This window comes from Panulirus ornatus, chromosome 57 (assembly GCF_036320965.1).
Source record: "Panulirus ornatus isolate Po-2019 chromosome 57, ASM3632096v1, whole genome shotgun sequence".
Classification (NCBI taxonomy): domain Eukaryota; kingdom Metazoa; phylum Arthropoda; class Malacostraca; order Decapoda; family Palinuridae; genus Panulirus; species Panulirus ornatus.
In genome coordinates, this window is record NC_092280.1 from 18,416,795 (window position 1) to 18,433,593 (window position 16,799).

At 41.3% G+C, this 16,799-nt stretch overlaps 1 protein-coding gene across 5 annotated transcripts in view; it reads left to right on the forward strand.

Moving 5' to 3' along the window:
- Positions 1–16,799, forward strand: part of LOC139766212 (zinc finger protein 385B-like) — a 205,566-nt gene that overhangs the window by 43,939 nt on the left and 144,828 nt on the right. For all 5 annotated transcript variants that reach the window (XR_011716821.1, XM_071694517.1, XM_071694519.1 and 2 more), the window contains one exon: positions 14,963–15,081. Coding sequence is in view for 4 of the 5 variants with exons in the window: in XM_071694517.1 (XP_071550618.1) it covers positions 14,963–15,081 (119 nt within the window). In the remaining variant the exon portion in view is untranslated. The remainder of the gene's footprint in view (positions 1–14,962; positions 15,082–16,799) is intronic.

Genomic DNA, 16,799 nt, shown 5'->3' on the forward strand with positions numbered 1-16,799 from the left:
ATCGAGAATGGATGATAGCAAGCAAGTATGAATATTTACATGTATATATATGTATATATATGTATATCCCTGGGGATAGGGGAGAAAGAATACTTCCCACGTATTCCCTGCATGTCGCAGAAGGCGACTAAAAGGGAAGGGAGCGGGGGGCTGGAAATCCTCCCCTTTTGTTTTTTTTTTAATTTTCCAAAAGAAGGAACAGAGAAGGGGGCCAGGTGAGGATATTCCCTCAAAGGTCCAATCCTCTGTTCTTAACGCTACCTCGCTAACGCAGGAATGGCGAATGGTATGAAAGAAAGAAAGATGTATGTATGTATGTTTGTATGTATGTATTATATTATACTTGATCGCCTTTTCCTGTGTCAGTGAGGTAGCGCCAAGAAACAGACGAAGTGGCCCATCCTCTCGTATACACACACACACACACACACACACACACACACACACATATATATATATTAATATTTATCTATTTTGCTGTGTCGCCATCTCCCGCGTTTGCGAGGTAGCGCAAGGAAACAGACGAAAGAAAATGGTCCAACCCACCCCCATACCCATTTATATACATGCACGTCCACACACGCAAATATACATACCTATACATCTCAATGTACACATATATATACACACACAGACATGTACATATATACACATGTACATAATTCATACTGTCTGCCTTTATTTATTCCCATCGCCACCTCGCCAAACATGGAATAACATCCCCCTACCCCCTCATGTGTGCGAGGTAGCGCTAGGAAAAGACAACAAAGGTCCCATTCGTTCACACTCAGTCTCTAGCTGTCATGTAATAATGCCCGAAACCACTGCTCCCCTTCCACATCCAGGCCCCACAGAACTTTCCATGGTTTACCCCAGACGCTTCACATGCCCAGATTCAATCCATTGACAACACGTCGACCCCGGTATACCACATCGATCCAATTCACTCTATTTCTTGCCCACCTTTCACCCTCCTGCATGTTTAGGCCCCGATCACTCAAAATCTTTTTCACTCCATCTTTCCACCTCCAATTTGGTCTCCCACCTCTCGTTCCCTCTACCTCCGACACATATATCCTCTTGGTCAATCTTTCCTCACTCATTCTCTCCATGTGACCAAACCATTTCAAAACACCCTCGTCTGCTCTTTCAATCACGCTCTTTTTATTTCCACACATCTCTCTTTCCCTTACATTACTTACTCGATCAGACCACCTCACACCACATATTGTCCTCAAACATCTCATTTCCAGCACATCCACCCTCCTCCGCACAACTCTATCCATAGCCCACGCTTGCAACCATACAACATTGTTGGAACCACTATTCCTTCAAACATACCCATTTTTGCTTTCTGAGATAATGTTCTCGACTTCCAAACATTCTTCAAGGCTCCCAGGATTTTCGCCCCCTCCCCCACCCTATGACTCACTTTCACTTCCATGGTTCCATCCGCTGCCAAATCCACTCCCAGATATCTAAAACACTTCACTTCCTCCAGTTTTTCTCCGTTCAAACTTGCCTCCCAATTGACTTGACCCTCAACCCTACTGTACCTAATAACCTTGCTCTTATTCACATTTACTCTCAACTTTCTTCTTTCACACACTTTACCAAACTCAGTCACCAGCTTCTGCAGTTTCTTACATGAATCAGCCACCAGCGCTGTATCATCAGCGAACAACAACTGACTCACTTCCCAAGCTCTCTCATCCCCAACAGACTGCATACTTGCCCCTCTTTCCAAAACTCTTGCATTTACCTCCATAACAACCCCATCCATAGACAAATTAAACAACCATGGAGACATCACACACCCCTGCTGCAAACCTACATTTACTGAGAACCAATCACTTTCCTCTCTTCCTACACGTACACATGCCTTACATTCTCGATAAAAACTTTTCACTGCTTCTAACAACTTGCCTCCCACACCATATACTCTTAATACCTTCCACAGACCTTCTCTATCAACTCTATCATATGCCTTCTCCAGATCCATAAATGCTACATACAAATCCATTTGCTTTTCTAAATATTTCTCACATACATTCTTCAAAGCAAATAAATATATATTCATTTATTCATTTATTTATTTTGCTTTATTGCTGTCTCTCACATTAGCGAGGTAGTGAAGGAAACAGACGAAAGAATGGCCCAACCCACCCACATACACATGTATATACATACACGTCCATGCACGCAAATATACATACCTATACATCTCAACGTATACATATATATACACACACAGACATATACATATATACACATGTACATAAATTCATACTTTCTGCCTTTATTCATTCCCATCGCCACCTTGCCACACATGAAATAACAACCCCCTCCCCCCGCATGTGTGCAAAGTAGCACTAGGAAAAGACAACAAAGGCCACATTCTTTCACACTCAGTCTCTACCTGTCATGTAATAATGCACCGAAACCACAGCTCCCTTTCCACATCCAGGCCTCACAGAAATTTCCATGGTTTACCCCAGACGCTTCACATGCCCTGGTTCAATCAATTGACAGCACGTTGACCCCGGTATACCACATCGTTCCAATTCACTCTATTCCTTGCACACCTTTCACCCTCTTGCATGTTCAGGCCCCGATCACTCAAAATCTTTTTCACTCCATCTTTCCACCTCCAATTTGGTCTTCCACTTCTCGTTCCCTCCACCTCTGACACATATATCCTCTTGGTCAATCTGTCCTCACTCATTCTCTCCATGTGACCAAACCATTTCAAAACCCTCTTCTGATCTCTCAACCACACTCTTTTTATTACCACACCTCTCTCTTACCCTATTATTACTTACTCGATCAAACCACCTCACACCACATATTGTCCTCAAACATCTCATTTCCAACACATCCACCCTCCTGCGCACATCTCTATCCATAGCCCACGCCTCGCAACCATATAACATTGTTGGAACCACTATTCCTTCAAATATACCCATTTTTGCTTTCCGAGATAATGTTCTCGACTTCCACACATTCTTCAAGGCTTCCAGAATTTTCGCTCCTCCCCCACCCTATGAGTCACTTCCACTTCCATGGTTCTATCTACTGCCAAATCCACTCCCAGATATCTAAAACACTTCACTTCTACCAGTTTTTCTCCATTCAAACTTACCTCCCAATCGACTTGACCCTCAACCCTACTGTACCTAATAACCTTACTCTTATTTACATTTATTACCCTCAGCTTTCTTCTTTCACACACTTTACTAAACTCAGTCACTAGCTTCTGCAGTTTCTCACATGAATCAGCCACCAGCGCTGTATCGTCAGCGAACAACAACTGACTCACTTCCCAAGCTCTCTCATCCACAACAGACTTCATACTTGCCCCTCTTTCCAAAACTCTTGCATTCACCTCCCTAACAACCCCATCCATAAACAAATTAAACAACCATGGAGACACACACCCCTGCCGCAAACCTACATTCACTGAGATCCAATCACTTTCCTCTCTTCCTACACGTACACATGCCTTACATCCTCGATAAAAACTTTTCACTGCTTCTAACAACTTGTCTCCCACACTATATATTCTTAATACCTTCCACAGAGCATGTCTATCAACTCTATCGTATGCCTTCTCCAGATCCATAAATGCTACATACAAATCCATTTGCTTTTCTAAGCATTTCTCACATACATTCTTCAAAGCAAACACCTGATCCACACATCCTCTACCACTTCTGAAACCACACTGCTCTTCCCCAATCTGATGCTCTGTACATGCCTTTACCCTCTTAATCAATACCCTCCCATATAATTTCCCAGGAATACTCAACAAACTTATACCTCTGCAATTTAAGCGCTCACTCTTATCTCCTTTGCCTTTGTACAATGGCACTATGCAAGCATTCCGCCAATCCTCAGGCACCTCACCATGAGTCATACGTACATTAAATAACCTTACCAACCAGTCAACAATACAGTCACCCCCTTTTTGATAAATTCCACTTCAATACCATACAAACCTGCTGCCTTGCCGGCTTTCATCTTCTTCAAAGCTTTTACTACCTCTTCTCTGTTTACCAAATCATTTTCCCTAACCCTCTCACTTTGCACACCACCTCGACCAAAACAACCTGTATCTGCCACTCTATCATCAAACACATTCAACAAACCTTCAAAATACTCACTCCATCTCCTCACATCACCACTACTTGTTATCACCTCCCCATTAGCCCCCTTCACTGAAGTTCCCATTTGCTCCCTTGTCTTACGCACTTTATTTACACCCTTCCAAAACATCTTTTTATTCTCCCTAAAATTTAATGATACTCTCTCACCCCAACTCTCATTTGCCCTCTTTTTCACCTCTTGCACCTTTCTCTTGACCTCCTGCCTCTTTCTTTTATACATCTCCCACTCATTTGCATTATTTCCCTGCAAAAATCGTCCAAATGCCTCTCTCTTCTCTTTAACTAATAATCTTATTTCTTCATCCCACCACTCACTACCCTTTCTAATCAACACACCTCCCACACTTCTCATGCCACAAGCATCTTTCGTGCAAGCCATCACTGTTTCCCTAAATACATCCCATTCCTCCCCCACTCCCCTTACATCCTTTATTCTCATCTTTTTCCATTCTGTACTCAGTCTCTCCTGGTACTTCCTCACACAAGTCTCCTTCCCAAGCTCACTTACTCTCACCACTCTCTTCACCCCTACATTCTCTCCTCTTGTCTGAAAACCTCTACAAATCTTCACCTTTGCCTCCACAAGATAATGATCAGACATCCCTACAGTTGCACCTCTCAGCACATTAACATCCAAAAGTCTCTTTTTCACGCACCTATCAATTAACACGTAATCCAATAACGCTCTCTGGCCATCTCTCCTGCTTACATATGTATACTTATGTATATCTCTCTTTTTAAACCAGGTATTCCCAATCACCAGTCCTTTTTAGCACATAAATCTGCAAGCTCTTCACCATTTCCATTTACAACACTGAACACCCCATGTACACCAATTATTCCCTCAACTGCCACATTACTCACCTTTGTATTCAAATCACCCATCACTATAACCAGGTCTTGTGCATCAAAACTACTTAATGCCCATACATGCACATATACATACACATATATATATATATGAACATATACACATATACATATACATACACAGACATGTACATATAAACACACTCGCTTGCCTTCATCCATTTCTAGTGCCACCTGACCCCACAGGAAACAGCATCGGTACCCCCTTCATCATCAAGGCAGAGCCCAGAAACAGACAAAAAAAAGCCTCATTCGTTCCCACTCATTCTCTAGCTGTCACTTGTAATGTACAGAAACCACAGCTCCTAATCCATATCCAGGCCCCACAGACCTTTCCATGGTTTACCAGATGTTTCACATGCCCTGGTTCAGTCCATTGACAGCATGTCGATCCCTGCATACCACATCATTCCAATTCACTCTATTCCTTGCACGACATAAAGAGATATAATGAGGAAAATTGCATAAACCTCAATAATTTCTGTGATAACATATATTAGGAAATGGAATTCATTATCCAGGAACCAGGGATTTGTGGTGAGAGGTTCTGTGAAATTTACAGTGAAGGAGTAAGGTCATGGGTACCTCAAGCATCAGATACAAAGGGACTGGTAAGAAAAAGGATAGACTGGTCTAATAAAAGATTTCAAAAAGCAAAGGAGCTTTGAGATGTGCAGTGGAAGAATATACATATGGCATTCCAGCCAACTAACATTTGCAAGATATAAGATAGTACAGAATGAGTATAGTAGGATAAGAGAGGAGGAATAAAGAAATTTTGAAAAGAATATTGTAGACAAGGCAGATAAAAATCCAAAACTTTTTTGTATATTCATCAGGAATCATTTGTTTGTTTAGAAGCATCTGATCAGGCTTAGGGATTCAGAGGGAAAAATTGTAGATGTTGATGTAAGGCACTGAAAAACTTAATAAATAGTTCAAAAATGTTTTCACTGTGGAAGATGCTATAGCCCCAACACCAGTGAGATGGAAAGGAAAGGATGTTTTAGAAATCATTGAGATATCTTTAATGTGTGGATGATAGATTTGATGGAAATGTAATGAAATGATTAAAGACAGTATTTGGTGCCAGATGGTTTAGATAATAAGATGGCAAGGGAGTGGTTAAGAGAAAAGTTTAGTAACAAAAGAAGTTTAGTTGAAAGAAAAGAGGAGGGTGTGCTGAAATGATGTAGACATATGGAAAGATTGAGTGACAAGATGTTGACAAAGAGGGTATTTGTGTTTGATATGGAGGGAAGGGGGAGGTTAGATTGGAGATTGAAGGATGGAGAGAATATTTTGAGTGGCTGAGGCCTGAATATGTGAGAGGATGAAAGGTTTGCATGGGAGAGAGTGAATTGGAGCAGTGTGGTATACAGGGGCACTGTGCTCTCATTGGACTGAACGAGGTCATATAATGCAGCTGTGGGAAACCACAGAAAGGTCTGTGGGGTCTGGTTAAGGATGGAGGACTATGGTTCCGATGAATTTCATATGACGTCTAGAGAATGGATTTGAGCGAGTGATGCCTTTTCTTTGTTCCTGTTTGAACCTTGCTTATGCGGGAAAATGACAGACAAGTACCAAAAATGAATCTAGAAAAGATTTAAGAGAATACTAAAATGACTTGATCCATACAAGGCTTATGGTTCTTATGAAATTTCACCATATTTGGTAAAGATATGTGCAGATACACAAGATACACCACTTGAATTAAAGTTTAGGATGTCATTGGAGATAGATATGCACTGAACTAAAGATGGGTCTTACTAACAAATGAAGTGTGTAAGGTTCTGCAAAAGATTATTAGAAAGCAAGTGGATGACTATCTGTAGAGAAATTACTTAAGCGAGAGACAGCATGGTTTTAGGAAAAGATCATGTGTAACTAACCTCTTAGAGTCCAGTGAGAGAGTCTCATATTTGTTCACCACACCTAAAAAGTTGATAGAGAAGGTCTAGAGGAGGGCAACAAAGAGGGTAATAGAATTAAGATAGCTAAGTTCCCAGGAAAGACTAGAGGCTTTAAATTTACCCTCATTGGAACAGAGAATGAAGACAGCTAAGTTCCCAGGAAAGACTAGAAGCTTTGAATTTACCCTCTTTGGAATAGAGAAGAGTGCAGGATTACCTGATCACATCCTTTAGATTTTTGAAACAGATCAGTGATGTGAACGGTGACCAATTCTTCAAGAGTAACCAGAGGACATTACATGAAATTACAAAATGTGTTAAAAAGGATGTGAAGAAATACTTTTATAGAAGAGTGGTGGATGACTAGGACAAAATAAGTGAGGACAGTGCTGATGCAGACTGCTTGCATAAGATTAAGAGGTTGCATGACAGTCATGAATGTTCAAGAGACAGGGCCCCAGGAGTTTAAGCCTGCCTCCCCATTCACTACAAATAGGTGACTGCATACAAGCATACATACATATGTGTTTAATTGTGATCCTTTCCAATATGGACATTCATTCATACATACATTCACACATATTGCCATAAAAGACTGTGATAATGGTTAAGCACGTAATATTAAAAAGTTACATATGAGTATATGTTGCCTAAGTGTTTGTAGAGAAATTATTGAATCTTTTTCCAAGATAATTTACAGAATTTTTTATTGTATTTCTTTAGAATATCTTAAGTATCCATACATGTTTTAGATGTGCTGTAAAGTGAATGTTTATATATTATTAGATCTCATTTGTATTCATGACATTATGCTTTCAGTGTTTAGAATTCTATGATGGAGACCAAAGAAAAAATCTTTTTCTTTTTATTGAGAGATCAGCCAGTATGGACTTTATTTTAGGAGTTTGAAAGTGAAGATTATGATGTTTATGCTGTAACCTAGTGTTCTATTGTCAAAATACCTTTTGCTGTGGCTTTTATAGTAGCTCCAGAAAATGTGCTTATAAATCTTATGGAAAGAAAAATCTTACGGAAGGAAAGAAAAAGAAAAATCTTACGGAAAGCAAAAATGGGTATGTTTGAAGGAATAGTGGTTCCAACAATATTGTATGGTTGCGAGGCGTGGGCTATGGATAGAGTTGTGCGCAGGAGGATGGATGTGCTGGAAATGAGATGTTTAAGGACAATATGTGGTGTGAGGTGGTTTGATCGAGTAAGTAATGTAAGGGTAAGAGAGATGTGTGGTAGTGAAAAGAGTGTGGTTGAGAGAGCAGAAGAGGGTGTTTTGATATGGTTTGGTCACTTGGAGAGAATGAGTGAGGAAAGAGGATATATGTGTCAGAGGTGGAGGGAACGAGGAGAAGTGGGAGACCAAATTGGAGGTGGAAGGATGGAGTGAAAAAGATTTTGAGTGATCGGGGCCTGAACATGCAGGAGGGTGAAAGGCGTGCAAGGAATAGAGTGAATTGGAACGATGTTGTATACCGGGGTCGACGTGCTGTCATTGGATTGAACCAGGGCATGTGAAGCCTCTGGCGTAAACCATGGAAAGTTTTGTGAGGCCTGGATGTGGAAAGGGAGATGTGGTTTCGGTGCATTATTACATGGCAGCTAGAGACTGAGTGTGAATGAATGAGGCCTTTGTTGTCTTTTCCTAGTGCTACCTTGCACACATGAGGGGGGAGGGGGTTGTTATTTTCTGTGTGGCGAGGTGGTGATGGGAATGAATAAAGGTAGACAGTATGAATTATGTACATGTGTATATATGTATATGTCTGTGTTTGTATATATATATATATATATATATATGTATATGTTGAGATGTATAGGTATGTATATTTGTGCGTGTGGACGTGTATGTATATACATGTGTATGTGGGTGGGTTGTGCCATTCTTTTGTCTGTTTCCTTGCGCTACCTCGCTAATGCGGGAGACAGCGACAAAGCAAAATAAATAGAATCTCTGTAGAGCAGAGAACGCCTGATGTGCCTCAAAGTTTTTAGCTTTCTAATGTTTAACAAGGTCTTAGTAGTACTATTTTATATTAAGTTACAGAGTAGTGGATTTTTAAGTTAATGCTTGTATGTTTGATTAGATACAGTAATGGAGATGGCAAAGACTTCAGGAACATTCAGAACATGATGCATTTATGTTATTAGGTTGTTGCTAGTGGAGTGAAGATAAAGTTTATGATGCCTTAAGGAGAGTAGTCAGATGAAAGAAGGCAGATTGGGTGTGAGCTGGTCTTCCATTCATGGGACAGTGTGCTGCTGGGGAATCATGAGGTTTTTAGAGGTTTGATTTTTTTCGTTGATTATTCAAGAAAGGCCATTGAGGTTACAATCAAATTTCTCTTTAGGTTTTACACTATAGAGGCTCACTCTTTTGAAAGGGGTATATCTTCAAATATGTCACTGTTTTTTCCACACTTCATTGCCATTTCTTGTGTTTGTGATGTAGCGCTGGGAACAGATGAAGAAAGCCACGTTTGTTCACATTTATTCTCCAGTTGTCATATGTAATGCACCAGAACTCCTTATCCACAATCAGGTCCCACAGACCTAACCATGCTTTACCCCAGCTGTTCCCATCCCTTGGTTCAGTCTCTGTATACCACATCATTCCAGTTCACTCTAGCCCATGCACACCTTTCACCCTCCTGCATATACAGGCCATGGTAACTCAAACTGTTTTCACTCCATCCTTCTCTCTCCAATATGGTCCTCCCCTTTTCCTTGTTCCCTCCTTGTCTGATATATATTCTGTCAACTTGTCCTCGCTCACTCTCCCCATTTGTCTGAAACATTTTAGCACACCCTTTTCAGCTGTCTCAGCTACACTATTTTTTTATTTCCACACCTCTCTCTTACCCTTTTATAACTTACTTGGTCAAACTCCCTCACACCACATATTGTTCTCAAACATTTCATTTCCAACACATCCACCCTCCTCCATGCATCCTCATCTGTAGCCCATATAATATTGATGGAACTACTATTCATCCAAACATACCCAGTTTTACCCTTCCATATAGCAGTCTGTCATTCCACACCTTCTGAAGTGCTCCCAGTTCCTTCACCCCCTCATCTACCCTTTGACTCTCTTCTGCTTTCAATTGCTGGTGTGTCCCCTTCCAGATATCTAAAACACTTCATTCTCCAATTTCTGTCATTTCAAACTCACAACTCACTGAGCCTATCCCTCTACTGTGATAAACCTAATAACCTGCTTTTTTTCATATTTATTTACAGCTTCCTCCTTTCATGCACTCTTCTAAACTCAGTCACCAACTTCAGCAACATTTTACTCGATCTGCCATCAGTGCTGTGTCATCAGCAAACATCTGTCTCACTTTGCAGGTCCTTTCATGCCCTAAAGACTGAATACTTGCCCCTCTCACAAAGACTCTTGCACTTACCTCTCTCACTGCCCCAACCGTAGACAAATCAAACAGCCACGGTGCCATCACACACACTTGTCACAGACCATCCTCACTTGGGACCATTCACTCTCTTTTCTTCCTGTCATAAACATGCTTCTCACTGCTGCTAGCAGCTTTCCTCCCACACTATATATTCTTACAATCTTCTATGAGGCATTCGCAACCTAAAATATATGTATTTTATTTTATTTATTTATTATACTTTGTCGCTGTCTCCCGCGTTAGCGAAGTAGCGAATGGAAACAGCCAAAAGAATGGCCCAACCAACCCACATATACATGTAAGGGGAGTAAGTGGAAGTAAGGGGAGTGGGGGAGGAATGGGATGTATTTAGGGAATCAGTGATGGATTGCGCAAAAGATGCTTGTGGCATGAGAAGAGCAGGAGGTGGGTTGATTAGAAAGGGTAGTGAGTGGTGGGATGAAGAAGTAAGATTATTAGTGAAAGCGAAGAGAGAGGCATTTGGACGATTTTTGCAGGGAAAAAATGCAATTGAGTGGGAGATGTATAAAAGAAAGAGACAGGAGGTCAAGAGAAAGGTGCAAGAGGTGAAAAAGAGGGCAAATGAGAGTTGGGGTGAGAGAGTATCATTAAATTTTAGGGAGAATAAAAAGATGTTCTGGAAGGGTGTAAATAAAGTGCGTAAGACAAGGGAGCAAATGGGAATTTCAGTGAAGGGCGCAAATGGGGAGGTGATAACAAGTAGTGGTGATGTGAGAAGGAGATGGAGTGAGTATTTTGAAGGTATGTTGAATGTGCTTGATGATAGAGTGGCAGATATAGGGTGTTTTGGTCGAGGTGGTGTGCAAAGTGAGAGGGTTAGGGATAATGATTTGGTAAACAGAGAAGAGGTAGTAAAAGCTTTGCGGAAGATGAAAGCCGGCAAGGCAGCAGGTTTGGATGGTATTGCAGTGGAATCTATTAAAAAAGGGGGTGACTGTATTATTGACTGGTTGGTAAGGTTATTTAATGTATGTATGACTCATGGTGAGGTGCCTGAGGATTGGCAGAATGCGTGCATAGTGCCATTGTACAAAGGGGATAAGAGTGAGTGCTCAACTTACAGAGGTATAAGTTTGTTGAGTATTCCTGGTAAATTATATGGGAGGGTATTGATTGAGAGGGTGAAGGCATGTACAGAGCATCAGATTGGGGAAGAGCAGTGTGGTTTCAGAAGTGGTAGAGGATGTGTGGATCAGGTGTTTGCTTTGAAGAATGTATGTGAGAAATACTTAGAAAAGCAAATGGATTTGTATGTAGCATTTATGGATCTGGAGAAGGCATATGATAGAGTTGATAGAGATGCTCTGTGGAAGGTATTAAGAATATATGGTGTGGGAGGCAAGTTGTTAGAAGCAGTGAAAAGTTTTTATCGAGGATGTAAGGCATGTGTACGTGTAGGAAGAGAGGGAAGTGATTGGTTCTCAGTGAATGTAGGTTTGCGGCAGGGGTGTGTGATGTCTCCATGGTTGTAAAATTTGTTTATGGATGGGGATGTTAGGGAGGTAAATGCAAGAGTTTTGGAAAGAGGGGCAAGTATGAAGTCTGTTGGGGATGAGAGAGCTTGGGAAGTGAGTGAGTTGTTGTTCGCTGATGATACAGCGCTGGTGGCTGATTCATGTGAGAAACTGCAGAAGCTGGTGACTGAGTTTGGTAAAGTGTGTGAAAGAAGAAAGTTAAGAGTAAATGTGAATAAGAGCAAGGTTATTAGGTACAGTAGGGTTGAGGGTCAAGTCATTTGGGAGGTAAGTTTGAATGGAGAAAAACTGGAGGAAGTAAATTGTTTTAGATATCTGGGAATGGATCTGGCAGCGGATGGAACCATGGAAGCGGAAGTGGATCATAGGGTGGGGGAGGGGGCGAAAATCGTGGGAGCCTTGAAGAATGTTTGGAAGTCGAGAACATTATCTCGGAAAGCAAAAATGGGTATGTTTGAAGGAATAGTGGTTCCAACAATGTTGTATGGTTGCGAGGCGTGGGCTATGGATAGAGTTGTGCGCAGGAGGATGGATGTGGTGGAAATGAGATGTTTGAGGACAATGTGTGGTGTGAGGTGGTTTGATCGAGTAAGTAACGTAAGGGTAAGAGAGATGTGTGGAAATAAAAAGAGTGTGGTTGAGAGAGCAGAAGAGGGTGTTTTGAAATGGTTTGGGCACATGGAGAGAATGAGTGAGGAAAGATTGACCAAGAGGATATATGTGTCGGAGGTGGAGGGAACGAGGAGAAGTGGGAGACCAAATTGGAGGTGGAAGATGGAGTGAAAAAGATTTTGTGTGATCGGGGCCTGAACATGCAGGAGGGTGAAAGGAGGGCAAGGAATAAAGTGAATTGGATCGATGTGGTATACCGGGGTTGACGTGCTGTCAGTGGATTGAATCAGGGCATATGAAGCGTCTGGGGTAAACCATGGAAAGCTGTGTAGGTATGTATATTTGCGTGTGTGGACGTATGTATATACATGTGTATGGGGGTGGGTTGGGCCATTTCTTTCGTCTGTTTCCTTGCGCTACCTCGCAAACGCGGGAGACAGCGACAAAGCAAAAAAAAAAGAAAAAAAAACATACACGTCCACACACGCACATATACATACCTATACATCTCCTGTTGCCACCCCACCACACATGAAATGACAACCCCTCTCCCCCCGCATGTGCGTGAGATAGCATTAGGAAAGGACATTAATTGCCACATTTGTTCACACTCAGTCTCTAGCTGTCATATATAATGCACCGAAACCACATCTCTCTTTCCACATCCAGGCCCCGCAGAACTTTCCATGGTTTACCCCAGACGCTTCCCATTCCCTGGTTCAGTCCATTGACAGCACGTCGACCCCGGTATACCACATCGCTCCAATTCACTCTATTCCTTGCACGCCTTTCACACTCCTGCATGTTCAGGCCTCGATCACTCAAAATATTTTTCACTCCATCTTTGCACCTCCAATTTGGTCTCCTGCTTCTCATTCCCTCCACCTCTGACACATATATCCTCTTGGTCAATCTTTCCTCACTCATTCTCTCCATGTGACCAGACCATTTCAAAACACTCTTTTCTGCTCTCTCAACCACACTCTTTTTATTACCACACATCTCTCTTACCCTTTCATTACTTACTCGATCAAACTACCTCCCACCACATATTGTCCTCAGACATCTCATTTCCAGCACATCCACCCTCTTCTGCACAACTCTATCCATAACCCACGCCTCGCAATCATATAACATTGTTGGAACCACTATTCCTTCAAACATAACAATTTTTGCTTTCCAAGATAATGCTCTCACCTTCCACACATTTTTCAACTCTTCCAGAACTTTTGCCCCCTCCCCCACCCTGTGACTCTCTTCCTCTTCCATGGTTCCATCTGCTGCCAAATCCACTCCCAGATATCTGAAACACTTTTCCTTCATTTTTTCTCTATTCAAACTTACCTCCCAGTTGACTTGTCCCTCAACCCTACTTTACCTAATAACCTTTCTCTTATTCACATTTACTCTCAGGTTTCTTCTTTCACACACTTCACAAGACTCAGTCTCCAGCTTCTGCACTTTCACACCTGAATCAGCCACCAGCGCTGTATCAGTAGCGAACAACAACTGACACTTCCCAAGCTCTCTCATCCACAACAGACTGCATACTTCCCCCTCTCTCCAAAACGCTTGCATTCACCTCTATAAACAAATTAAACAACAATGGAGACGTCATGCACCCCAGCCGCAAACCGACATTCATTGAGAACCAGTCACTTTCCTCTCTTCCTACTCATACATGTGCCTTACATCCTTGATGAAAACTTGTCACTGCTTCTAACAACTTGCCTCTGACACCATATATTCTTAATACCTTCCACAAAGCATCTCTATCAACTCTTATCATATGCCTTCTCCAGGTCCATAAATGCTACATACAGATCCATTTGCTTTTCTAAGTATTTCTCACATACATTCTTCAAAGCAAACATCTGATCCACACATCCTCTACCACTTCTGAAACCACACTGCTCTTCCCCACTCTGATGCTCTGTATATGCCTTCACCCTCTCAATCAATACCCTCCCATATGATTTCCCAGGAATACTTGACAAACTTATACCTCTGTAATTTGAGCACTCACCTTTAGCCCCTTTGCCTTTGTACAATGGCACTATGCAAGCATTCCGCCACTCCTCAGGCACCTCATCATGAGTCATACATCCATTAAATATCCTCACCAACCAGTCAACAACAGTCACCCCCTTTTTTAATAAATTCCACTGCAGTACCATCCAAACCTGCTGCCTTGCCAGCTTTCATCTTATGCAAAGCTTTCACTACCTCTTCTCTGTTTACCAAATCATTCTCCCCAACCCTCTCACTTTGCACACATGTTCTTTAAAGCAAACACCTGATCCATACATCTTCCACCACTTTTAAAACCACAGTATTCCTTTTCCCCATTCTGATATTATGTACATGTCCTCTCACCCTCCCAATTGCTACTCTCCCATATCAATAGGTGCATGTAAAATAACTTGATAATGTATATTTCACATAATACTTCTTAAAATTGTCATCTTTGTTCACAGGGCAAAAAGTCTGTTTGTTGGCCCTCAGCAAAGAAACATTGTTACCAGTAATCCTGAAAATGTGTGTAAGAGTTTTACCTCGCCTTCACAAGTGCAGAGTTCCTGTGATTCATCTAAAGGTAAGCCTCTCCTCAATATTGCAGGATCAAAATTGCTTGGGAGCAGTGTTTGTGTGACTTATAATGTAAGTTTTTGATATTTTTTTGATAGTGCACTTTATTCATGATTTGCTGATACTTGTTGAATTTGCAAGACCTGGAAGGGTTTTACTGCACATGAAACATTTTTCTTCCTAATTTGTCTTTGGAAATTTGTTACACATTAAATACCTATTATCTCAGACAATATTTTAATCATCTTATTGTGGACTAGCCATAGAACCCTTCCCAAAAAACTCATTCAAATTTTCTTTCTTTAGTTTTGTCTTAATCGTAAACTTTCTGTATTTCCATTTCTGCAGCATGTCTTAGAAAGTGACTGAAAGGGGCAAGAGTCCTTAAGGGGCTGGAACACCTTCCCATTTTGTATAATCACTTTTCAGAAAACAGGACCTTAGCAATAGGATAGGGTTGTTCAAGTGCTTAAGAACAAAGAAAATGGTGACATGATCTACCTAGACATTGCAAAGCATTGGACAAATGTGACTATGGCATCATAGCATATGAAAGAAGAAAGACAGGAATAAGTGGAAATACTGGGAGATGGATATACAGTTTTTTAGCTAATAGATCACAACATGTAGTTGTAAACCATGTCATCTCTAGTGCCTTCATGGTGAAAAGCTCAGTCCTCAAGGAACTGTACTCCTGTTCCTCATTCTTATATCTAACATTGGCTCAGGTATAGGCTACAGGTTCTTATCATCCTTTGTATATGATACAAGGTTAAGTATGAAAATTACATCAAAAGAAGGTGCCCAAAAGCTACAAAGAGACATAAATGAATTCTTTAACTGGGCAACAGAGATCAGCATGCTTTTCAATGGGGATATGTTTCATCTCTGATATACTGAAAGTGAAGAAATAGAAAACAACACAGAATACCAGACAGACAGAGGAGGTATCATGAACTAATTGAATAACATGAAAGACCTCAGAGTGATAATGTTTAATGACCTATCCTGCAAGGGACACAACAAAATAATGGTTGCCACATGCATGAGGATGGCAGGCTGGGTCCTGCAGACCTTCAAGGTAAGGGAAGAAACACCATTGTTGATATTATTCAAGGCACTAGATTTGTCAAAAAATTGAATATTGTTGCATTCTAACATCACCCTACAAGGCTGGCAAAATTGTGAAATAAGAAAGTGTTCAGAGTTGCAGTCTAACATCACCCTACAAGGCTGGCAAAATTGTGAAATAAGAAAGGGTTAAGGGATCTTTCTCAGCTCATATTAGTGTGGTAAAGGAATCACATTACTGTAAATGGCTGATATCTCTCAGCTATACTCCCTGGAGTGCAGACAGGAGAGGTATAAAATTGTAGAAGGTATGGTTCTCATCTGACAGGCGTGGAAGATCTTGTAAAATACTACCTCTGAAATCCAAAGGTGTGATATGCACAAAAAAGAAACACACCTGGGTTCTAAGATGGTTCGTCACCTTGCCAGCTAGGATCAGAAACAGCATGGGATGCATGGTAAAGTTTAAGAGTACACTGTACAAGTACCTACAAAGTGCACTGAACCATCCAGGCTGTGAGGGCTGTATAGGCCTAAGGGCCACAGCTTCCAACAGCTTGGTCAAACAGTGATGCAGGAGTTGAGAAAGGATTTGTCCTCGAAGGCTTAGTGGTGGGTGACTAAATGTGTATGGGTGTAGCTACAGTGAGAACA